The sequence below is a fragment of the Marmota flaviventris genome, chromosome 5 (genome assembly GCF_047511675.1).
Source record: "Marmota flaviventris isolate mMarFla1 chromosome 5, mMarFla1.hap1, whole genome shotgun sequence".
NCBI lineage: Eukaryota > Metazoa > Chordata > Mammalia > Rodentia > Sciuridae > Marmota > Marmota flaviventris.
Window position 1 is genome coordinate 134707219 of NC_092502.1, and position 27601 is coordinate 134734819.

At 33.2% G+C, this 27601-nt stretch overlaps 1 protein-coding gene and 1 pseudogene across 4 annotated transcripts in view; both read right to left on the minus strand.

The window, feature by feature from the left end:
• The window catches only part of Cdh12 (cadherin 12), a 659985-nt gene that overhangs the window by 278173 nt on the left and 354211 nt on the right, over positions 1 to 27601 (minus strand). For all 4 annotated transcript variants that reach the window (XM_071611883.1, XM_071611880.1, XM_071611881.1 and 1 more), the window contains one exon: positions 826 to 1236. In XM_071611883.1, the coding sequence (XP_071467984.1) occupies positions 826 to 1056 (231 nt within the window). In that variant the 5' untranslated portion in view covers positions 1057 to 1236. The remainder of the gene's footprint in view (positions 1 to 825; positions 1237 to 27601) is intronic.
• On the minus strand, positions 3816 to 4193 carry LOC114093425 (ubiquitin-conjugating enzyme E2 D3 pseudogene; annotated as a pseudogene).

A 27601-nucleotide genomic window follows, 5' to 3' on the forward strand; every position in this document is an offset into this window, starting at 1 on the left:
GCTTGGAAAAATGACTATTTGATAATGTGGATAAATTTTATCTATCTTAGACATAAGGAAAATTTTTAATAAAAGGAAAACAATTATCAAAACAAGTATGCTGAAAGTATTACCATTGACTATTTTTTAAAAATCTCTAAGCTTGTAATATGGTTTCAAAATTGTATGCTAGTTTCAATATCAAATGGTGCACATTTCTGATCCAGTATTTATGCCTTTGACCATAAGTAACTTTAAAATAACTTCCAAAATATAACAAAGAGAAATTGTTTATAAATATAAGCAGGTCAAAACAGACAGGTTTTTAGAACTACAATCCTGATGGTGTTTCAAGCTTTAAATAAAAAGGGAAGGAATTAATCCTGCTCATTCAAGAACTTCAATATCAATTTAAGATAGTATGCCTGGAGATTTTTATTTTTGTCTCTGACTTGACTAGTGAACAATTTCAGATTGGCTGCAAACCATATGTGCTAAGGCTTTTTAACTTCGTTTCTTCCACAAAGAATGACAAAAATGGAAGCAAAATAAACAAACATGGAATGTATTCCAAATACACACACACACACACACACACACACACACACACACACACACATATTATTTTCATTAAAATAATCAGGGGGAATTAAAGTAAAGAGGGTTAAATGATATTCCAAAGCTTACCCAGGCCATGAGTCAGGAAGAGAAACCAGGTCCCTTGGATTGTAAGTCCAGTGGTCTAGTCACTGGTTTGTTCACTTCCTGTGCAAAACATCCATACACAATACACAATTCATATTCCCCCTTCCTATCAAGTGGTTGTCAAAAGAAACACGCCATTACCTTTCCCACATATTGAGGTTCGGAGCCCATGTATTCCTCCAGCACAAAAAATTGATTCCATACCCAGCCACGTTTAACTCGTTGGAAATGTGATCGTCGCCCTGGCAGATGGATAACATTTTCTCTTGGTTCTGTTCCTAAAGTCTGTTGTGGCTGTGGTTGAAGTGGTGTTAGGAGACCTCCATCAAACAGGATCCAGAGAAGCAGGGATAAACAGTTCCTTGTAAGCATTGGCAAAGGCTTTCCTATAGCAGAGTACTAAAAACTCCAATGCTTAATATAGAGTTCTGGAATCCAGGTTTGAGGTGCCTGTGGTCTTCACCACTTAGATTTCTGTTTTATTGCAGAAATGATAATCCAGGCATTGATCCTTTTGAAGCTTCTGCTTTATTATATTCCATCTAAGGGGACCTATGAAATAGAACAACAAAGATACATTAAATTAATAAGACTTCATAATGATATCATCAAAATTGTCATTGTATCTCCCAACATTTAAAGAAACTAAAAGGAAAAATTTTAAAGTACTATCTTGGGAAATATTCAGGGCTATTAAAACTGTTATAAGTTGAATAAATTACATAAAATTTTTCCAGACTTGAAAAGTTGTAAATTAAAATAAAACAAGATGAGTTACTTCAAACAATAATATATTTAAATTTAATTATCATTTAAAGGAAAGAACACAGATAACTGTTTAAAAGTGAACAATAAGAATAGGATTTTGCAACTTCAGCACTACTGACATTTGGGGGTAGATCATCCTTTGTTTCTTGGAGCCCCTTTATACAATTTAAAGGTTTTAGAAGCACCTCTTTATCTACTCTAAAGATGACAGTATAACTTATCCCATTCCCAGTTATGACAACCAAAAACATCTGCAAAGTTTGAAAAACTTTTCCTGACAGAAGAAAAATAGGTCAAGATGGAGAAGCAAATATTTGAAGAAGAAAAAACAAACAAACAAAACCCCCAAACTATTAAAGTATAAAGATTCCTAAAGTAAGAGAACTGAAAGAAAATAATTACAAATGTAAAATGAATAAAAATATCTCACTAAACTGCAAATGATTGATGAATTCATATTGTTATAAGAATTTTTAAACTTTAAGTAGAAAACGTGCTTCACCAGATTCACTCTACTAGAAACATTGAATGTATAGGAATAATTTTGTAGATAAGGTGCAGTGTAGAGCAAATGTGAATCCCTATGACCAGGGGCAGGGGATATCTATTCTGCATTTAGGTATAATGAGATTTGCACTTTCCTTTAAAATAAGCATTTTTTTTTTTTTTTTTTTTTTTACTTTTGCCTAATGTTCAGTGACTAAAGACTTTATGTGTTAGTTTAAAGAAAATAGACAGGGACTTTAGATAGTCCCTCTAAAATCATAAACAGAAAACAACCAGTCAAATAAATAATTATAAGCAAATTATGCCAATAATTTGAAAAAGGCAACCCAAATATCCTGAAAACTTAACTTAGGTGAATAAAATCCTCCTCTAGGTGACAATTTCATTGAGAGCTACAATAGGACCATTCCTGTGTTTTATGAGCAGGTATGTGGAAAATGGTGTTTTTCCAGGGAGGATTTATAGCATTAGGGGCACAAGGCCCAGAGCCTATGAGGGTTTCAAGAGCCAAAAATGTTACAGGCAAGAAAATATACATAATACTTTCAAAAGAAGAGAACTGAAACCAAAGTCAATAATGGATTGATTAAACATCTATAAAAAATGGAAATTTTTGTCAACCAATCAGTTTTAACTAAGGCCAATACATACTCAGTCATGTATCATAATTAAAATGTATAAATAATTCTTCACAAATATTGTAATTTAAACATTTGATATGGGAGCAATTCACTATACTTGAGATAAGATGTGCAGTGTGCAGTATCCAAAAGTTATGCTCTGGAAGTATTATATAAGGACATTCCTAAAATAAAAAGCACAAAGAGGCATGGCATTTTCTCTATTACCCAAAGGAGTATGACTGTCAAAAACATAAATATTATATATTTTATTACATTTGTAATTGTGGTGAATATATTTTATTACATTTGTAATTGTGGTGGAATGATGTTTCTATAATGTTAATTACACCTACATTGTCCATTATGGTAACCACCATTTACACGTGGCTATTTAGTAAAAATTTGGTGATAAGGGAATGTACTCCACTTTTTAAAATGTACTCTACTTTTAAATTATACACTAAATTTCAGAAACTTAGGATGAAAAATAATGTACAATATCTCACTATTAAGTTGTGTATTTATTATTTGTTAATACAACAACATTTTAGATCATAATAAATAAATATATAGTAAAATTAATTTCACCTATTTATGTTTGCTTTATTTACTCTATGAAATAAAAAATTAAACCTACATAGGCAACTCAATTATGCCTTACATTATTTTCTGTTGGAAGGCAGTAGTTCACACATTAGAGTTTACAATCACAAACTTTGACTGAATATTATTCTTAACATTCAAAGGCAAATACTTAAAATGAAATATGTCTGTAGAAACAATGCATTAGGAGGTTAGAGAAAAGATGAGTCTATTTTGAATGAACATAGTAGGCATATTTTCCTCATATGTTTTTAAGTTTAAATTGCTATTGTTAACTTGTAAAATGTATTATTGACTTAAACTTTTCATTTATTCTGTTTCTTCCCATACCCAACTCAATCCTAGTCCTATCACATACAGGTTAGATGGGGAGATAAATATGAAGAGGAATTCCAGAACTCTAACTTCTCCTTCTACTATAAGTAATTGGTTTGTGCTTCTGCCTTCTTACTTCCATGAAATCTTTCTCCTCCACTTTTTTTGAGATGTGAAGTTCTGAAACCCAGAGTTTAGAAAGCATTCACATCTAAGTTCAATACTCAAAACAAATATTTTCTGTTGTATATTTCCAATACATTTAAAACTTGCATCACTTTTTTTAAACAGTAATTTAAAGTTTTTAAGGTAGCATCACATGGCATACTTTTGAGTCCATTCCCAAGATATTCTGTTGTACTTATGTCTGTTTTATGGATCTGTGCAATGTCTGGCACTAAAGGGTCATCTGGATTTGGATCACATAGCAATGAAAAAAATGGATAAAAGAGCTTTAGAAATAGTTAAAGCAAGAGACCATTGTGATCCTAGAATATCAAGACAAATGCTGTCATTACTGTTAATATGTGGATATTAAATTCTTGTTGTAAATGCAGCCTTAGGTGGTTTGAAGAGGTAGTCTATAGGAAAATGAATTGTCAAAAAGAATACACCACCTTGATATGGGCTGTCATAAGGTCCCCTAATTGTATCTTGCCAATGAATTAGAGCATTTGTTTTTAAGCTGAACATTGGGTTATATTCATCTTTATTACCATTAGGGGTTAAAAGTGTTTAAAAGCTGAGTTTTCATCCCCTATGGAATAATAAATAAGAATTTCTAATCTACCTATGCTCTCCTTCTCTATAGTACTAGAACATGGTTCTTTGATATGAAATAATTACTTCACAAATAATCAGTAAGTAGTAAACAGTGTAAATATAACATGAAAAGCTTGTTATTTCATAAGTCAGTTTTCCATCAAATTTAAAACTTGCATGACCAAAAATGGCAACTAAATGCAAAATATATGAATAAGGCTGAAGTTAACTGGAGCCACAGAAAAAATCACTGTGGAACATAATGCTCATTTCCCTCCAGCCCACATTCTGTTCGTTCTTTTGACTCCCATTGAACACATATTCTCTAATAACATGCTTTGTTTCTTTCACGTTTTTGTGCATGTCCCTCTTTCTCTTTTCTTAAGTAGTCTTATATCCATGTTATTAAATCTTTATCTTTTCTTCTTCACTAGTATATTTCCATTTGTTCCATTTCTATGACCAAATACTTGGTACTAATAAAAATGTAAGTATTAGGTATTTCATCATGTCTTTTAATTATAAAAAATGTTCACAAAATTTTAACTTAGACCTACATTATCCAATATGGTAGCCACCAGTTACACATGATGATTTAGAGGGGTGTTTAAGTAATTTATTTTTGCTAATATCCTCATTAAAATGATGATTGTGAGTGATGATTTTATGGGTTTTAGGAAGCATATATTTTCATGAATTCTGAAAATTTAGTGAGTGATGATTTTATGGGTTTTAGGAAACATATATTTTCATGAATTCTGAAAATTTAATATAAATTTTGTAGGATGCAAAATTAATTATAAAATTCCATATCACATCCTAGTACATGTGATATTTCAGAATTTATTAGGACTGCATAAGGTACCTCTGTATGCTTGACCTTTGGCAATTTCCCCCTCTCTTGAGTTCAAAATCTTCAGTTTATATTAATACTAATAGTAATAATCTTTATTAGAGGTATATTCTTGCACTCTTTCTGGGTGGAATGATGGGTAAAGAGAGTCTGGGAAGTAGTGGAGGTGTTTCTTTTGTCATCTGTTCTCTCTCCAATGTTTATAGCATTCCCTCTTATATGGTAGGTACTAAATCCTTGTCCACCTTGTTTCAGTGGATTATTCGCAGGATGACAGTAGTTAATTTTATTAAACAGTTACTAGTTCCTCATAGCACTGAATATTCTGTATCTGTACAACAGCTCTTTGAAGTAGATGGAATTGTAGTACACATTGTACAGAAGAAATGGAAAAACCTAGAAGTTAGAAGACTTTAGCATAGTCCACAAATTAGTACATAGCAGGTAGGTTTGAATATGGGAAGTCTGACCCAGAGCTCATACTCCTGGTTGATATGGTATGCCACCCCTCCATTAATGAATGCATAAACAGATAAAAATATCAAGGGATTCAAATATTCACTTGATGGCCTGAGATCCAATATTTTTTTCTAAAGAGAAGTAGGCATTTCAATATTGGTTAGCTTAAGTTTCCTCAAGTAATTTAGCTCTTCTGTAGAAGAGAAGATTGAAACTATCAGGTCAATATAGTTCATTTGAAGTCAGAACATTCATGAATCCTTTTTTTTCTAACCCCAGGAAGTGAGAAGGACACATAATTTTAGGAAGAGACAGAAAAAAATATTCAATGTCTTACAGCACTAGTATGCTAACAGGATTGGATGGTGGCTGGGGATTCTGAAAGTGCTCCTACAATGTAACTAATCCAACTAAGAAGTGCTAAACTAGTCCTGTGACTTGCACTAACTGCTGTGCTAAGAAGAAGGCAAGTTGTTCCCAGTAACTGAAAAGCTGCAGGGACTCTGAACTATGGGTGTTATCCTAGGTTAGACAGGATTGGAATCCTATTTGACCCACTTGAAAACTCTGGATGTCAGAATAGTTTCAGGATTGGTTTCACTAAAGATAAATAACTCTAATTAATTAATAAAAGGATGGACCTGAGAACTATATTCTTTTTAGGTGCCATGTTAAAAGAAATCATATCATGGTTTTATGCTAAGTAACAAGTAGCTTTTGACTGTGGAAATAAAGCCACAATGTTCTTCTACCTGTAGAGGATATAGATGACTCCATAAATATTTATTAATTTCTATAGTCAACTAAAACATGTATAAGTAACTTATAATTATTTTGTGAATCTAACATCATTTCAAGTCTGTAGAACTCTGCAGTCCTTTAATAATCAGTTGAACTGATATTTTCAGTGCATGATGGTGCTCCCCACAGATCCCAGCCTCTGGCCTCAGCTGTCAGCCAGAGAGCTTTAAAAGTGTAATATCACAACAACAACAAAAAAAATTGCAAGCAAATTGAAGGACCCTGGTTCTTAGTTGAACTGGAAACAACTATCCATGACATACAACATCAGCTAAACTATAAGGAAAAAATACATTGAGCCATCAACCAGGCGCACTTGCCCCTGTATCAATGATGCTGTTATAACTTCAGAAAGTCCAGACTTATTGTGATGTATCATTGCTTTGTGTAAGCAGAAGAACCTCAAAAAAACTTAATCATTAAAAAAGATATTGCCAGCGGGCTGTTTTATTCCACATACCGACATCAGACATAGTGTTTAAAAATCCATACTTGTCTAATATTACTAAACTTTGTGGAGCCAAAGTAGTTTTCCAAAGACTTCCTAAAACTGATTTGCATCTCTAGGAGCCAAATATCCCTTTTAGCACAAAGGAGAGCTTAAATAAAATTCAAAAAGATCATATATCAAAGCAGGGGATGGTGGGTTGTAAAATATCTACAGACTGTGACATTTCCCTGTGTGCCTCCAGAGCTGAGATATAGGGGCTACGGTTTCTGAAGCTATTTATTTAATTTTGTATATGTTTGCTTTTAAGACAAATACTGATGAGCGGCCTTATTCATATGCATAATGAAAAATGCTTTTCAGGAAGCTTTTATTAACCTGGGAGATGTGTTAATTATGGCTAACACTCTATGACTACATTCATTATTGGATAACTCTGTAGTGGTGACAATGCTTGTGGTATACTTTAAAATAATATTATATGGATTCTCAAGAGCACTTTTCAAAGATTAAAGAAAAAGAAGAATGATAGTTTCTCTTGTCCCTTCTTTTGATAAATGGCCTTTTAATTTGAAATAGTAATTGAAAATGATCCCCTATCCAAATAACATGAGGGACAGCCTTATTTTTCCTTAGGAAAAGTAATCAGTGGCAACATAACATATGTCATTCACAAATTATTAAAATATCAACAATAAGCTTTATATTTTATCTCAGCTATACTTTACCTTGAAAACATAATTTTAAAAAATGTGACTTAACTTCACAAATTACATTTTCTTGATTCCCATTCTATCAAATTCATCATAATCAATAAACACTTAGAGATTCCAGACAAATCAAATAGTGTAAGAATGTAACTCCTGGAAAGATTATCTGAATGTTTTAATGGACATCATTATGTAAATTTTGACTTGTGTTCTGAAATAAAAGTTGTTCTCACAATGCTTTGGGGATGAGCAACATTCTCACCAATGGTCTCTTGGTTCTTGTTAAACACATGCCAAAATGAAACTCTAATCTTTCTGTGGAGTAGCAAAACCTTTTCTGTGGCTCCTCTGTTTTGAAAACTGGCCACTGAGAAGTAGAGGTAGTTAATCTATCTCTGTTGCCTCTTATGAGTGAAACAAGAATGAAGGTGATTCTTGCTCTCTGGTCTTAGTTCATGAAGTCAATTATTTCCTGGGTCTGTTACTTGTCCAGATCCTCCTTCTTAGTTCACAATTATTTAGGAAGCCAACAATGAAAGAAAGGAAGAGAGAAAGAAAGAAAGGAAGGAAGGAAGGAAGGAAGGAAGGAAAGAAAAGAAAGAAAATTAATCAACATGAGTCATATTCCCAGTACTTGATGATAGGGACGGAATCTCTTTTACTGAAAAGAGAAGCCTGAACACACGCTTACTTTTGTGGGATGATTTTTAACTGCAGTCTAAACTCCTTGATGTTATGTTTTAGAAATAGTGCTTTATTTCTGCAGTCTTCCTCATAAAGACCCAGAATCACAGCTGACCATAAGAAAATCATTAGACAATTCTCAGTTGAGGGGCATTTTGTAAAATATCTAACTAACACTTCTAATAACCCTTAATGTCATCAATAACAAAGAAAACCAGAGAAACTGTCACAGCCAAGTAGAACATAAGGAGACCTCACAACTGAAATCCTCCAATAGAAGGAGATCCTTGAATAGAGAAAGGATCTTAGATAGGAACTAAAAGTATGGACTTGAGTCAGTAATGATAGGTCAATAGTCTGTACAAAGTATACCATAAGAATGTCAGATGCTAGGGAAAATGAATGCCAGATATATGGGGACTCTGATCTATATTTTCAATACATTTGTAAATCTAAACATTCAAAAACAAAGTTTATTTCAAAAAAAAATAAAATAAAAACTGATTGTAACATATGAGATTCAGGAGTTTAAAAATCTAACAGAAAGACAAAGAAAACTTTCAGAAAAAATGGTAGAAAGTCATCTTTTGAAGATAACTATGGTATAGTGAAGGGGCAAGAAGCATCAGTCCAGATTGGAGAATCCAAGAGACAGAACATGAAGGAGTGAATATTAATGGATCAAAATGAAAACATTATATGGGACATTTAAATGATGAAGTGGAAATGTACCATTTGTTTAATAATTTCTTGAGGAAGTAATGATTATACATAGAAGAGTAAGTAAACCAAAAAGGCAGTAATTTACTTCTTGGAAACAAAAAAAAAAAAAAAAAAATATATATATATATATATATATATATATATATATATATATATATGAATGAAATTCAGTTATATCATTATGTTACATGATTTTATTCAAGGGAATACAATTTTGTAGAATCATGAGTTGGCATAATTTTAGATAAAAAACACTTATGCTAATATTTACTAGAATGATAACTTCAATGGGCATCATAACTCAATCTTAAGAAACTGAAATCATTTTTTGGGTAATTTGAGAAATTATGGTCAACTAAATGAGATATCTTCAAAAAATTTCAAAATATTTGCTGACAAGTAACTGAAAACTCATCACCCAGGGAATAGATTAAAAACAACAGTAAAAACAAATGGTACAATCTACATTCTGCCCAACACTGAGGGAATATATAAGAAGCCCTGGAACAAGAAAGGAAAATAAAAACATGATTCCTGCTAAAAGAATCCCTTCATAATGGATGGAAATCTTCAATACTGAGAATAATTCCAGGGCTAAAAGCTACAGAATTTTTCTTTTCATTGCTACTGCATAATGCCTGGAAGAAATAAAACTATGGACAAAAATAGACTTTTAAAATAGCATTCAGATTTTCTATTATCAAAGCTCCAGCAGGGATAGATTGAAGAACATTTACAGGAAGTCAGACACTATGGCCTAATGGAGAATAGCTCAGAAAATCAGCTTATAATAAACTTCTATTAAATTTTAGTTATAGCAAATATGAAGATCATCTGAAAAACCTTCAATTCATTATACTTATGAGTGGCCTTCCTAAATTCTCAGTTTTATGAAACTAATCAGGTCTGAAGGAAAATAAATAATTAGCATATTCTGAAAGCATAATGTAGTATTTCTGCAATACTTCTGGGATGGCAGTGTATGGAGTTCAGCAGGTTTACAATACAACCCAATTTCTAGGGAAATTATTTAATGGCAATTATTTAAAGTCTATAAAATGTCTTCAGTGTGTGTGGCAAATGAAGAAACATTAATTTAAGGAAATCTACTAAATTTTGGCAGAAACATATCAAGTCTGTAGCATTGAACCTGCTTTATCTGGGTTCAAGAATCAAGAATGTAGCCAAGAAAAAGGCTAGATTTTTTTTTTTACTGTACCCAGTTCCAGAGCTATGATTTCACCCTGGGAGTGACAGACTGTCAACCTGGATTCTCATCACATTTCCCAACTTTTGTTACAGAAACACTATTTCTGAAGCAGGTGTAGCAGAGAGGACTAAACTTCAATTATGTCCAGTCCCAAGTATAGCACCAAAACATTACTCCAGACCCATCAGGGCAAGGATACTGGAACCTGATCCTGTCACTCTAGCTCTCTTATGGAGCAGAAATTTCCACATTTTTAAGAGCAAACTGGAAAGACTAGAGATTGTTACTGCTACCATCTCCACCCCAATGCTTTCTCATGCAGTGAGAATATTACAATAGGAAAAGTGACTCCTGACTCCCCTTTGCTGAGGTGATTCAGATACTCTTACTAGGGGGGAGAAAGGCCCAAAGCACAAAGGGCTCTACAGCTTTGTTGAAAGGATACACATTGCTTGGAACAGAATGCAAATCCTTGTCTAATTATGCTGTTGAAATTAATGAAGATCTGGAGAACACTTAGAGCAAAATTACAAAGTAATTTGAGATTAAATAAAATGAGAAAACATGATACAGAAGCACAAGGGAAAAATGTTAGCTATCCATCACTGGCAAAATACCAAAGGGAGGGATAGGGAAATAACAAGAAGGAATCATACCAAACCAACTAAGACCCAGAGGAGCAAACATTCAATCCTAGCTGCTCTACATTTATGTGGTAGCAGAAAATGAGATCCAAAGTGCTTGAACATCCCACCCCTATACCTTGGTGTCTGCAGCCCATGATCTCTCTCTTATGCCAGCTCTGATCCAGCAACACAATGCCTTGGCTCACAGACTTTCCCTTGAAATCTCAGCAGAAGCACCTAGGACCCCATCACTCATACATTCCACTTACCTGCAAACTGGCATAACATGAAAGATAGAAAAGTGTGTCACTGGCAAAAGCAGTAACATAATCCACATGAATTATGGATGCAGAAACTTCTGGAGTTCTTGGCTAACTGAACACAGGGAAATATATCCAAGGGAAATAATTCCCTAAGTGATCCTGTGCAAGCAAGGTGAACAAGGACGCTCTCCTTAAAAACTAAAAATATAAATAAAATGAGCTTATTATGGGTATGGTCTTGCTGATTATTGAGAGGCTCTCAAGACCTTTTATTATCTGCTGTCCCAGTATTTTGTACTTGTTTTTATTTTAATGACCTCAATCTTTTAACCAACTCTACCCTAAATTTAAAGTTGCGGCCACAACTTTAAACTCACTCCTTTTCTGATAAAACCGCAAATTTTTCACATTATTCTCTCTGAGTTTTGCTCCTATGCTCCTAATCCCCACTCTAAAATTGGCTAAAATCACCAGTAACATCCATTCTATATCTTGAATGTTGCATTACTTTGAAAGTTATGCCATCAGATAAACTGTTCCATCACCTTTAAACTCAGACTCTACAAAGTCTAAGGGTATGAACAAAAATATAGACAAGATCTTTGCTGGAATGAAGCACATGTGATCTGTAGTCCTATTTTTTTTATTGGTTGCTCAAAACATTACAATGATCTTGACATATCATATATCATACATTTGATTCAAATGGGGTATGAATTCTTATTTTTCCCACGTGTACAGATTGCAGGATCACATTGGTTATACATTTGTTATAGAGACTTCATTTCCATATGAAACTTCATCAATATGGCCTTTAATGTTTAAATTCCTAATTGACATTCTGATTTTTGAGTTCTTCCTAACCCTAGAAACACTCATTAATCTTCACCTCTACCATTATAGGCTTTCTCTGCCTACTTCTACAAATTTCCCCAAACTCCTGGATACCAATTCCAAATACTTCTATACCATCATTACATATAGTCATGGCAATGGCACCACCACTGACAGTTTTCTACAAGGATACATAATCAACTTAAATTTAAGTGATGATACTATAAGACTCAAATAAAATGTAAGATAGGCAATATGTATTTCAATAATCTGTCCTCAAAAGTACACATGACAAATAAAAGATAATTGGACTTTGTTAAAATTGAATTAACAACTTCTTCATTTCAAAAGCACCAATTATGTAAGTGAAAAGAGAGCCTACAGAGTGAGAAAATATGATTAAAACTTATGCATGATAAGAGATTTGTATTTAAATTATACAAGAACATTTACTATTCTCCAGTAAAATACAACACAATCAAGAAATCAAAGAGGTAAGGTAAATTCACATTTTCCCAAATAACATATACAATGGGCAATGAGCACATGAAAGTATAATAAAAAGTATTAGTCATTATAAAAATGCAAATAAAAATCACACTAAGGACAGCTATAATCAAAAGGTAGATAGATAGGTAAGTTTTCAAGTATTTGGGGGCTGATCAAGGAAATGTGTAACCAATAGAAGTGGTAACACATAAGTCTTATTAGTAGTGCTTGCACAGTGTTCTCTTATATATTGGGACGACCCAGAGGAATAAGGTAAGGGTCATTGTTCATAGGGGAAGAGAATAAGGGAACTCCCAGGCAATAAGAGGTACAGAGAAATGATTTACATATTTGGAGGAGAACAAGAGAAGTTCCAGGCAATAAGAGATACAGAGATACGATTTATCTATTTAAGTGATATCACTCAACTTCATGACCAGGGGTCTCTGTACCAATGAGCTCCAAAGGGCTGCAGAAGTTTAGGTTTTATAACCACAAAAATATAAAGCAACCTGGTAACAATGGCTCACACTTGGCTCATTTATATGACACCATGTAATGGGGGGTTAACACTGAAAAGATATACAGCAAATGCTATAACATAGATGAAACATTAAAATGTTATGCTAAGTGAAACAAATTAATCACAGAAGACCATGATACATGCTGCATGGATTTCATTTTCATTTTGTATAAAATATCCTGACTCAGCAAATATACAAAGCTAGAAGGTAAATTAGAGGTTGCCTGAGGCCAGTATTTGAAATAGAGCTTGGGGAATAATTACTAATGGGTCTCATCAGCTTTTTGTAGGCAGTGGTATGTTTCAGTATTAGACTGTGGATGCTGGTACATATGAACATACTAATAAAACATTGCATTTTATACCTTCAGTGGATGAATTGTGTGGCATGAAAGCTGTATCATAATAAAGCTGTTGTAAATATGTTTAGAAAAATAATGACAAGATGACACACTTTATACTCAAGAGTTTGGGCTATCACTAAGGGACCTGCAGTCATCTTTGCTGTGGAAAGTAAATTGAATAAAACAAGACCCCGGTGTATTAATCAATGTATTATTTTATAAGACTTTAATCAGAGTCTTGCTCAGTATTTGAGAATGTCCCTAAAGATTTACTTACTGTAGCACCTGATAACTTTCCTATGACTACTTAGGCTTCATATAAACCATTTAGAGTTGAACAGAAACCATCTAAGTAGGAGAAATCCCAGTGTTTGCTTTATCTGTGCTGCAGAAGGCAATCAAGAGGCAAATTGTTAACACAGATCATTTTCTTTAAACAAAGGCAATGCACTTAGGTGAAAGAGAAGTCTGAATCTATGCCTTGGCTTATTTGTCAGACTAAGCCATGAAAGCCCGTGTGTGTGTGTGTGTGTGTGTGTGTGTGTGTGTGTGTGTATACAAAAATAAGTAGCCCTTGAGTTGGAAACTAGATGACATGCTACTCTTTACAGAGAACAGAAAAGCTTTGAAGAATGAGAATATTTAAAGGGTAGTGACTTCTTCTCTCCATAAGAACTCCAGAGAAACTTACCCTAGGGTGAAAATGAGGTTGAATTTAGCACAAACTATATTTTCAGAGAAATATGTGGAAGTAATAAGAGACCATCAGGACCGTGAAAAGGTCACATGGTATACAGGTAGGTGGGTGTGTAGAGAGGAAGAAAAAAGGAAGAAGAAATTGTGGAGCCAGATTTGGACTTGGGGCATATTTTAATGAACATTAAGAGGATGCAAAATGACCAACTTCATATCAGTACAAATTTCAAGATGCACAATAGCAGCTACAAAGTTATCAATAGGATTTTTAAAAATCAAGACAATATTTTGTTTAACAAAGAAAAGAATGTTGTATTTATTAATCAGTATTTTAAAAATGTTTAGATTCCTAAACCTAAAATACCTGAAAAGTGATCCTAGTGATTTTTTTTTTTTTAGGGGTGGGGGACGGATAGTCAGAGATACATTGAACACTACAGGTAGAAATTGGATTTTAACTTTCAAATGGAAAAGAGAAATGTTGGTGGCAAACGTACTTGAATGTCTTAATCCCAGACAATACTGAGATAGCATAAGACAACTTTCTTTAGAATTTACTTTATATTCTTCTGTAAGTTTAACTCTTGATGTGCCTCATTTTGAAGCTTCAAATATAAACCTACAAAAATAATATACAATTCCCTAAAGTCTTACCAGAATATTATCACTATGATGTCCATATCTATTATATTGCCATATCTATTATATGACCATATCTATTATATGGCATAATATATATTTTATATATTATATATATTATATATATAATATATAAAACATCTATAGATATCACTCAAATATGTACATGTATAATTACATACTTTATATATAGAGAAATCATTCTATCTTTAAATAACATTTCCTAATTATAAATTAGTCTATTACACTCTTGAAGATGTCCCTGCTCATTGTTGCCCTCCATATCTTTATATACTACAGAGGAGGAGACCTAAGGGGTTCTTTTTTTGCAGGGCAGGGGCTGTCTCATAATTTCTGACCTCATAAATGGATTTAAGTTGTTATTGCAGAGGGCTGACTACAAAAGAAGGACACTAGGGTCCCTCCCACCATATCCACCTTCCACCATGGGATGATACAAAAAGAGGTCCCACACTAGATGTCACACAATGGTAGACAAATAGGTAGACACCTATTTGCCACTCATAAGGTAGGGAGCTCTGACGTCACCTTTCCAAACAAGGAACAGACCCTGAACTGCACTGCCCTTCATGAGGCTCTGAAGAAGTGTTCCCAGGGTGACTTGTTCACACTCTCACTCTCATGAGTAATGAATACAGCATTTCAGCAGATGCCTGCTCTGACTTTCAATTCTCAGAGACAGCAGATGGGTGACAGAACAAGAAAAACAAAACCGTACTTCCGTGACAGCTTCTAATCTTGGATCTTGATGTATCCTGTCTCACGGAATTAGATATAAAACCCTTTCTCTCTTATTTATTTATGCACTATTACTATTATTTTTCTTCTTTTACCTTCTCCCTCTCAGGAGTTGTTTTCAAATAGGTAAAATAATATGTTCATACTGAACTCTAAAGGATGATGCAGATAGATACCTTTCATTCTTGCAATTAACGGAATGACAGAGGGGAAAAAGGATCTTAACACTTTTGCAGCTGTTCTTACTCACAGATATCCTCAAATGATAAATAAACTGCCCTCTATCTGCTGCTGTGAACACATAGACAAATATTGATTTGGACAGATGCACTGGGCTTTTCTTTAATTTCATAAATTTCTTTGTGTTCCCTCTTTATTGCCATGAGACTCCTTATTACTTTTCATGCAGCTAACCATTTATTGCTTTTTAGACAGCCAAAGCCAAATTCCCCAAACTAGATTTTTTAACAGATTAATACATCTCTTCAAGAAATCTATGTCATGCTATGGTTTCATACTCACTCACTCTGAACTCAAGGTTTTTTATATGACAGACAGAAATAGCTCTTCCATATCTAATTTGTTTTCAGAAAGTAACATTTTGTATTTATTCAAGTTTAAATTCTTTTGTAGTGAATTTATTTTTTGCATATGCAATAACAGGGATATAGAGGTATGTTTAATGGTGACAGTGTGTACTTAAGGGAAGTCATGTCTTTTTTCAAGTTAGAATTTCATAATAAACATTAATTTGTTTAGATATTGCAGTTTGAATCATTATGATTAGGAAGAAAAATCAATAATGTATTTTTAAGGGTAGTGTTCACTGAATCTAATCCCAGACACAGTCCTTGATAAGGCTGCACTTTAGGTGAACTTACAGTGGAATGTTATAAAAAAATGAATGGCAAATCCACAGCCTTAAATTTGAGAAACTAATCATCAGTTATAGAAACCTTGCAAGAAAATACATGTAGCATCTATACTATACTGTGTATGTCATGCCAAATTAGAAACTACTAAAAATAATTGACTATCAAATAAGCACTTTCAGTTTCTTCATAGCTATATTAATTAAATAATGTAAAAATTAGTATCATCTTAAAAGTTTTTAAATCTATTATTTAGCAATGTCTATATTTTGATGTACCTACGCATAAGGAAAGATTTATTTGGAAAGGATATTGTTTCATTTTGAGTTAGTTTAATGGAGGAAGGTAGAAATGAAAACAATACAAAAGGAAGAAAGAAGAAAATAAATTTGAAGGTTTTTTTTTTTTTTTTAGTTTAAATCTAAAAATGTTTCCTAAAGAGTTCATATTCTAGGCACTACAGAAACATGTAGCAGTGAAAAATTGGATTATGGGACCTATAACCCCATCAGTGGATATGAATGGATTACTTGATGGTAACTTGAGGCAGGTGGACCATGACTAGAGGAAGTAGGTACTGAGAGTCACTTGGATGACATCTGTCCTTGGTACCTTCCTTTCTTTCTCTCTACTTAAAGGCTACCAAGATGTGAGATGCTTTCCTCCATCATGTCCTTCAGTCAGGAAGTTTCTCCCTTGGAGCTAGCTGACCATGGATTGAGACCTCTGTACCCATGAACCCCCCAAAACCCTTTTTCCTCTATTTTTGTCAGTTATTTTGGCCATAACATGGAAATTGGTACTAAGAGTTGTGGTTACGGATATGACAACACCGGACTACATGGTTCAGAAGCATTTTAAACTGGCTTGTGTGGGGGGGTGTGTGGAATTATTTGGAGATTCAGGATGGAGAAGCTGCAGCATTACTGCAATCATAATTAATGAATAATTCTGGTGGGAGATAAGAAGACCAGAAGACCAAAAGGAATGTGCACTGTAATGACAGAACTCATGAAGTTCAGAATGGAGGGAGGACTCAGTTAGGAACTGGACTACAGGCTACACATATGACATTCTGCAAAGAACTTGTCTTTATATCATTCATGTCCTGAAACTTTCCAAGAGGCTGAATTTAAAGGCAATGGAGTAATTAATCTGGTGGAGAAAATCTTAAGACATCACAGCATTCAGGCAGTGATATAGGTTTTGATGGCAGCTTTTATCCAGCTTTACTGTTAGGGAGTAGAAAGCAGAGAGAGAATATTCAGAAAATTTGCTGTTTGACAAGAAATCACAAGCAAAATTGGTACCAAGGAAGGTGAAAAGATTATAGTCTTTAAAGAGATTCTAAGTACTTTCACAGAGACAATAGGAAGAATGCTTTGAGGGCATCTCAGGAATGAGCCATAGCACACACATACTGGGAAAACTCAAGGGTATAAAGTTAAAAAACTTCAAGACATGGGAGTGTCCTAATTGCACAGGGGTCCATATGAAGGTCTATTCCAGGACTCATTTTCTTGGGCTCATAAACCCAATAATTCAGAAGCTGTTGCACACAAGGTAGAAGTGTGTCTGGTTACTGCTTTAGCTGATGGCAGACCTTGGTATCATCCACATGGTGTTTGTTCTGTAGAAATACAGGATGCTGGAGTTACGGGGTCACAGAGGCTTTGAATGAGATACCAAACGAAGGCCTGGAAGGTTAGGCATAGTGTAGCAGGATTGGAATTTCTGCAGGAAATTACTAAGAGGGCCAGGTGTGAAGGTGTGTGTGAAGTAAAAGTCCCAATGGAGACCACTGGTTTTAACAGATGTCAGTAACATGGAATCTCTGTCAAGTATAGCTGTACTTAAACAAATTCCAGCAAAAAGGGAATCCATGTGAGTTACAACAATAAGGCCATAGGGATAGAGGTATGCAAGTCCTTTGGAGATCCTATCTTGATCCCATGTGTCCCAGATGATGGACGTGGAACTATAGGGATTTAATGTTTGCATTTCTGGGTTTCACTCTTATTTTGGTCCCATTCCTTTTTTGTAACACTCCTATTTCTCTCTTTTGGAATGTGAAAATATTGTATATTTGATGCATGTAATTAGCTTTTGATCTTTGCAAGAACTCTTAACTAAGAATTTTCCTTGAGTCTCAGGACAGACTTGGAAGTGGACATTTGAGCAATGCCAGAACTGTCAAGACTATGAGATTCTTGGAGACAGACCAAATATATTTTGCATTGTGAGATGAACATGAACTTTCTGGGGAATGGGTAGAATATTGTGGTGTGAGTCTAGAAATATCTCCCAAATGTTCATATGTTAGGAAATATAGCAATGTTGATTGGGGAAAATATCAGATTTTGAAAGTTTTAATCTCATCAGTGAATTAATTCACTTGATCAATTAATAATTTTAATGGATATATGGGTGATGATGTTAAACAGGTGAGACATGGCTGAAGGAAACCCATTACTGGGAATGTGATATTAGCTTATATCTATCCTTGGCACTTCCTATCTTTCTCTCTGTTTCCAGGTTACCATGAGGTAAGAAGCTTTTCTCCACCATCCCATTTGGTCATTATATTTCTCCCTTGCAGCAGCTGACCACGAATTAAGAACTCTAAAACTATAAGTCAAAAATAAACTTTTAGTTCTCTATGTTATCATTATCAGGTAGTTTGGTCACTGTAATGAACAGCTGATGAACACAATTGGTCTATTTTTAGCAATTGTACCCTGGAAGGAAGGGATTCCCTAAACAAATTAACAAATGGACATGTGTCCTGGTAATCTCAAGAATACATTGGGTGATATTCCCAGATTGGCTTTCAATGAAGGTAAATATTGGTACCATTTCACTAAAATAATAAGAAAACCTACAGTTTTATCCTCTAGAATTCTTTCTACTTCTAGGCTTTCTGATCTTTATAAGCTAATGACAGTTGAGATTTATAAATTAGTTTTAATTTCACTTTATAAATTATCACAGTGGTTTCTCATCAGTCATCTATCTTTCTAATGAATGCAAAGCATTCAACATTTATATGTGTTTATTTATTACTTTTTGTAGGTTTTTTTTACTGGAAAATATACAAGAGTTTCTATAAGCAAATATTCCACAACTTGTGTGGATAATTTTTTTTCTTACATTTCAGGTAACTAGAAGTCTGAAACTAAGATTTTGCAGGGTTGGTTCCTTTCCTTGGTAATGAGAAGACTCTGGTTCATGCCCCCCCCCACACCTTATTTTTAGCTTCTAGTACCTTTTGCTATCCCATGACTTTTATAAAGCACTCTCTTTGTACCTTTACATTATCATATATGTGTAGATGGTATAAATGTCTTACTTTTTTATATTTATGGGTATTATATCTATTCTCTGATGTTTTCATCTAGTACTATTATTTTATTTTTATGTCAATCTTCAGTCCTTGGAATGTATTTAAAGATACAGAATGATGTAGGTATTCATCTATACTTTATCAAACAAACATGCGAACTGTTCTAATATCTTTTAATAAATAATACATGTAATAAAGTTGTATAATAAAATATAAGTGAATATTTATTAAATGTGCAAGTTAATATTTATTGAATGTTTCTTTTATAAAATATAGGCAGTCTTCTAAAATCTTTATATTATTATTCATTTACCTTTTTAAAAACGACTATATTGTTTTTTAATATATATACATATATTTAAATATATATATATATATATATATATATATATATATATATATATAGTTGTTGATAGTTGTTTATTTTATTTATTTATATGTGGTGCTAAGTCTCAAACACAGTACCTCACACATGCCAGGGAAGTGCAATACTACTGAGCCATAACCCCAGCCCTGATGGAACTTTATTTTTTATATGAAGTGCTGAGGATCAAACCCAGTGTCTCACATATGCTAGGAAAGTGCTCTATCACCCCCCGGTTATTTTGCTGCAGCTGGACTGTGGCACTCTACCACTGAAGCTCAAATCCAGCTCAGTTGTTGATAGGCCTTTATTTATTCATTTTTTTTATATATGGTGCTGAGAATTGAACCTAATACCTCACACATGCTAGGCAAGTGCTCTACCACTTATCCACAACCCCAGACAGACTATATTGTTGTTTATCTGCATTTTATATACCAGAAAACAGAGAGCTGGACTTGTCCTGCATGTTGCAAACATGCAAAGGTTCCATGCCTCCAATCTCCCTGGTTAAGAAAATATTTAAGACATCCTAATGCTCTGGAAAAGAACATTCCTCCAACAATTTATACAAATACTGTTTGTCCACCAGATAATAATATTTTTATACTACTATTTGCCTCTTTCCTCCTCTGTTCTCCACCAAATACATGAAGGATGTCAAAACCAGCCCCTAAGAAATGTCAGAGAATGATATTTCTGTATTTCATGCTATATATCTACTTAAGAATCTTAAGATTTTGAGCAAAATAGTATGCATTTGGCTATCTTCAATGTAAAGGGCTTAAATCATGTTTGACACCAAACTAGGATATTAATTACTTCAGTAAAATTATATTTTAAAGCTTGATGTATTAAAAACAATTTACAAGAGATTTATAATAAATCCAAGTAAAAGCTGATACAAAAATCAGGTGAGAATATGAATCTTGCTATGTGTATTACTATGACTCTTCTATCAGTATGACTTTAGGATAGACAATGGATGTAAACTCATAATTATGTGTCATTATAGCAGCAGGTATATAAATGAGTTATAGGCATAAGATGAGATACTATAAAGCAATCAAAAGTAATGGAGTCGCATGTAGCCACACTATAGTTTTGAATGAAAAAGCATGGTACACAAGAATATTTTTAACAGTGACAATGTCTGAAATTTAAGAATCATGCAAAATCATAATTAAATTTTATCACATTCATCTAAGGAATGGCATGAGAAGACACAAATACCCTTGAATGCCTATTTCTAGATGTATGGAGGCATGGAGAAGAAGGGTGATGGAAAAATCCTATACATTATACAGATTTGATAAGTATTGCATTGTGCAATGATGACAGTAAACTATGATGTGAAGTATACAATAAATTCAGGTTTGGTAATATGTGTTCTGACAGAAAGTTAAAATCAGCTGGGAGTACATAATGTGGGCAAGGCAAGCCCAGAGTCCAACACTTAGACATGGAGTGGTTCTTGCTGCAGAAATGCCATCCTGTGTCATAACATGGATGACAAATGATGACAGACTGCGGAAACCTTCAACATAATAATGTGTCTTATATCACATTAGGCTCATAATGAAATTGGAAAGGACTTGAAGAATTAATCAATGTTTTTTCTAGCAACTCTGATGAGAAAATGAAAATGTTATACATGAGTACTATATTAATTTTAAAAGTACAAACACATTACTGATTTGAGATAATTATTATTCAATATTGGTATGTATAATTTAAATAATCATCTTAAAATTTACCACTCAGTTAATAGAATGTTTTGAATCAAATACTTGACAAAATATCATCATTAGTATGTGTACAAAACTATTGACTGTGATATTATACTACTTCTTTTTGAAATTTGGAGACCACTCTCCATGTATCTCTTATGTTTCTTCACATTTTCACACAAATGAGGTACTGACTACATTTTTTAATCTGACTGTCTTTTCAAGGATAAAAGATAGAGATGGCATCTTTCACTGGTGCAAAGGGCAGGTCTACTTACAGTCTCAGGCAATAGAGATAAAATCTCCCTCTAGAACAAAAGTCAAGCAGGTTTACTGCCCATTATAAATGATTCAAACTTTCTAAGCTCAGGGGTCTTTCCCAATAATGCAACTCATTATGTGTGCAGGTGTTACTTGGTCCTTTTCATATCACCTGTGGGATTTGAAGCTCAGAGAACTGACACAAGAAAATGCTGATACATTGGCTACTGCTGTCAATGTGAGTAATGAAGTATATTGTCTCTGACCTGTGAATCTCATGCCTTCTACCAACATCCATGAAACTGGCTGTCTTACTTTTAAATTGCAGGAAGGCTAAAATCTTGAACAGATCACTGGTCTTGGAAATATTCAAGAGTTAAAACATTGGTACTCTATACTTTAATTTTTTTCATCATCTGCAACCCTACCAAAAAGAGTATATTTTTATTTATCAACAAAGAGATTCCTTAGGTTATCAAAGTTGTTATAAGGGGAAAAAGCCCACTTTTAGTGTGTCACCATGAATTCTGCACAAGTATTTGAAACAGTTACTAAGCTATAATAAGTGAATTAAGTAATTCAGAATGTTGTCCAAATCTAAGATGGCTGAATAGGGAAGAATTGTATTTACATCCACCACAGGAAAGAATCAGGACAACAAATAAGCAACTGAAGCAGAATTCGAGAACTCAGTGGGGAGTAATGAGAACTGAAGAGAAAAGCACAGAGACTTCCTGTGCCAGTACACAGTGAAGAGCAAAGTGGACTATAGCCTTGATCCTATCTCCTCTGCCAGGACAAGTTAACTGGGAAAGCAACACTGATCTCCATTATCACTACAGATTGGCAGTTCTAACTATGAAGGAATTCCATAGTCCTCATAGACTTTAAGTTCAGATGGGGAAATTCCTAAGGTCCCTGTAACTACTTTTCTCCAGAAGAAAAAAAAAAAAAGTTACATTGAGTACCAAGTCCTCAGAACCAAAGTTGCTATTGTATGTTACCAGTTTCAAAACAGAGCTATCGCTACATACATTCTGCTCTAGGAGTAATGAGACAGCTCTAGCACTCCTGCTCCTCAAAGTCCCAGATCTGGCCCATACCCAACAGAGTGAGAGGATAGGCCCTTAAGCAAATGGCTATTTAAGGATTGCAGCTACAAACAACATCAGTCAAGCACAGAGTGGGGCCTGAGACCATGCACCTTTGGAATGCTACATTCACTGAAAAGTTATATCACTACCTTCACAAGCATCTGCAGTCTAGATTATTGAGGTTTTCATAAAAACTGCTTCTATAGATTATAACTACAGCAATTGCACAGAGGCTATACTTTTGAAAACTAATACCAAAGAACTCATGCAACTGACACCTGATATCCCATCTAAACAAAAAATTCTTCCTGAGAAAATTTTAATCCACAGAATCAAAAAAGGTGACTGCTCTACCAGGTATGCAGGAATCAACATAGGATCACAAGAAAAAGAAAAGGCAAGAAAGCATAGTATCTTTAAAGTAACAATATTTTTCCCCAAAATGATCCTAAGGAAACTAAACAAAATATAAGAAGATTCACATAGAAAATTAGGTGAAAAGAAGAAAATAATCGATGGTATGAATGAAAAATTTACAACACCCATAAATCATGATAAAGAATCAACTAGTAATCTTGGAACTGAAATTTTCAATTCAAGAAGTATACCTACAGCCTACACCAAGCAGAAGAAATAATTTCTAAACTTGAGGATAGATCTTTTGACACAATTCAGTTAGACAAAAAGCAAATAAACAAAGCAAAAAACAAAAGACCTAAACTAAAAATAATGAGGAAAAATTATGAGACTTATGGAACAAAATATTTTTGCCTTATGAAAGTCTTAAGAGGAGAAAAGAAGGTAAAGGATATTAAAACTATTTAAAGATATGATAGATAAAAAAATATCTTTGAAGAGATATTAAAGAAAAGGGCTTTCAAATGAGCAATACCATCAAACTCCTATTAGATAAATTGGACTTTCAATTTAAAAGAAACTGTAGAAAGAGAAAAAGAATGTCATTATATATTGAAGGAAGCATCAATTTAGCAAGACAGTTTAACAATTGCAAATATATGCATACCCAACTCTTTATGAATTGAATACATTATAAAAATGTTATTATATCACAAGTTATAGAATCCAGTATCATAACAGTTTGGGATTTCAGCACAATACTTTCATTGATGGACAGATCATCTGGACAGAATACTGACAAAGTCAAATCAGAGTTGATATATATATATACTATATATAACATATCAGAGTTGATATATATATATACTATATATATATCATATATAGCATATCAAATGGAGTTAATTCATATACAGAATATTTCATTCAAAAATTGATGAATACACATTATTCTCCTTAAGCCCATGAAACAATCTCCAAGATAGACCATATGTTAGGCCATAAGAGAGCATTAATATATTTTTAAAACTTGAAATCATATCCTGTATCTTCTCTAATTATAATACTAAAAACTAGAAATTGACAAGAGGAACAATGGAAAACATAAAAATAAGTGAAAATTATGCAACATGCTTCTAAACTGCAAATAGGTCATTAAGGAAATTAAAAGGGAAATTAAAATGTTTCTTAAAACAAATGGAAATGAAAACAATATTTTAAAATCTGTGTGATAGCAGCAAGAGTACAAAAAGGAAAAATTATAAATGAAAATATAAAGAAAGAAAAAGTCTTGAAATAAACAACCTAATAATATATCTCAATGATTTAGAAAAGCAAGAACAAATTAAACACAAAATTCATAGAAAATAAATAATAAAGATCAGAGCAGTATTATGTTTTCTCTCATATGTGAAAGTGTCATGGAGAAAAAGGGGGGAAAACTAATGTCATGAAAGTAGATAGAAGACCATTAGGTAGAGAAAGAGGATGTGGAAAGGAGAGGGATGCTTGAAGAAGTATTGGGGATTTGACCCTATGTTTTTATGTATATACAAACACACCACAATAAAACCCACCATTCCTTATAATTAACATGAACCTACTTTTTTTAAAAAGTCAAATTTAGCGTGAAGATACTTTATACACAGAGTTACTAAAAATTGTGCTGTAAATGGGTAATAATGAGTGTAATTCATTCCACTCTTGTCATGAATGTAAAAAATAAATTAAAAAAAATAAAAGCATAATGTGTTTGTCCAGGGAAAAAAAAGTCAGAAAAAAATGAGACAAAAATCAAAACAAAACACTGAAGATGAAATAGCCAGACATGGTGGCTCCTACCAGTAGTTCCACCTAATTCAGAGGCTGATGAGGGAGTATCCCTTGAACCTAGGTATTTCAAGCCAGCTAGGTAAAATAGTGAGACATTCATCTTAGAAAAAAAGTAATAAGTAGTAAATAAAAATTAAAAAAAAAAACTTTTTAAATGAGATTGAGGTGAAAAATGTGAAAACTAAACCTGGTATCACAGAAATATGTAAACAGGTAAAAAAACTATTATGCACAATTGTGTGGTAACAAATTGGAAAACCTAGAAGAATATATAAATTCCAAGACATATACATAATCTGTCAATATTGCATTAAGAATAAATAGAAATTCTAAACTAGCCAAAAATATGTAATGAGACTGAAGCAATAATTAAAATTCTCTCATCAAAGTAAAACCCAGGAAGTCTTCATAGTTCAATTTTACAAAACATTTAAGGAAGAACTAATTGCAATTCTCTTAAAGTACTCTAAAAATTGAAAGTGAAGGAACTCTCCCAAACTCTTTTATAAGAGCAATATTATCGTGATAGTAAAACCAGGGAAACTTTCCACAACAACAAAGAAATATACCAACCAATATCCTGAAAAGCATAGATTTAAAAAATTCAATTAAATAGTAGCAAATGGAATTCAAGAGCACATCCAAAATATTATATGCCATATTCAAATAAGATTTATCCTAGGGATTCAGGTATGGTTCCTCATTCACTGATCAATGAACATCATAACACCACCACAATGAAGAATAAAATTCCTTTGATCTTCTCAATAAATGAAGAAAAAGCATACAAGTTTCAACATTGCTTCATAATTAAAACTCTCAGCAAATTATGTATGGAAGGAATATATCCATCCCAATAAAGCCTATGATATTTATCAATTTTTCTTCACTAAAATAAGATACCTGACACAGGCTGCTTATAAAGAAGAAATTATTTAACTAACATTTGCAGAGGGTCAAGGGCACGGCACATCCATATACTCAGTTCTTGGTTTTACCACACAATGGTGGACAGCAATGGTGTGAGTGGAAGCAAGTTAGTGATTATATCTTAAACCAGGAGGAGAGAGACTTGGGTCCCACATTAATTTTGCTTCCAATTTATCTAATACCTCCCACTAGGCCTCACCTATTAAATGTTGCAAAACAATTTCCAATAACACCACCATGAGGTCTGAGTGTATAATCAAAATAGCTCATTGGGTGACAATCAACTATAACAAAACCATATCAGATTTATACGTAAAGCCAACAGTCGACATTATACTTAAATGGGTTAATCCAATTGTTTCCTCTAAGATCTGGAACAAGAGAATTATGCCCACTTTTACATGGTTTTAGAGTAAAAACAAGAAAAATTAGGTAGGAAAGTAAAATAAACAGCATTTATATTGAAAAGGAGGAAAAAATCACATTATCCTTGTTTGCAGATGATATATTTCTATATGTAGAGGAGCCTAAAGTCTGACCCTAAATCTGCTAGAATTGACAAAAGAATTCAGTAAAGGTACAATCTCTAGAAATCAACATATTTTTATACACCAAATAAAAAATGTTACAGTAAAGCAAATCAAAGAGCAATCCCAACACACACACACACACACACACACACACACACACACAGTGAACACATAGTAAAAGACCTCTATAATAAAAATGATAACATATTGAGGAAAAAAATTAAAGAGGACACCAAAATTTGGAACAATATACCATGTTCTTAGAATGGGGAAGAATCTATATTATTCAAATGCTCCTACACATCATTTCCACAATTCGTGGAAATGTAAAATACTATAGGCATTATTGAAAACAGTAAATAACTTCCTCAAATATCCAACAGCAATCATACGATCCAGTAAGCTCAATACTGGATATTTACACAAAGGTAATGCAATTATTATATCAAAGAGATACCTGCACACCTATGTTTATTACATCACTAATCAAGAAAGATAAATCTAATATCAATGAATGAATCCATAAATGAATGAAAGGATAAAGAAATTATGGTTTGTATTCACAACAAAATATTATTTTTATAATATTATAAAAAATAATAACATTCTTTCATTGGCATCAGTATGGATGAAACTGAAGGATGTATTTACATAAAGAAAATCAGCCATGGGAAAAATGCTGCATGTTTTCATTCATTTATGGAATCTAAAAAAAAATGATCTCATGGAATAAGAGCAGCATAATGTTCACTAGAGAGAAGAGTAGTGGGGAAAGTGAATGAAAACAAGATAAAGAGGCTTCAGAATATAGTTAGGAGGAATTGGTTCTGGTGTTCGATAACTTAGTAACAATAGTCTACAAAAATCTGTGATATATTTAAAAATAACTATAAAAGTATGGTTTCCAAAATATAGAAATGATTAATGTTTGAGTAAATAAAAATGCTTAGTATCCTGATTTGAT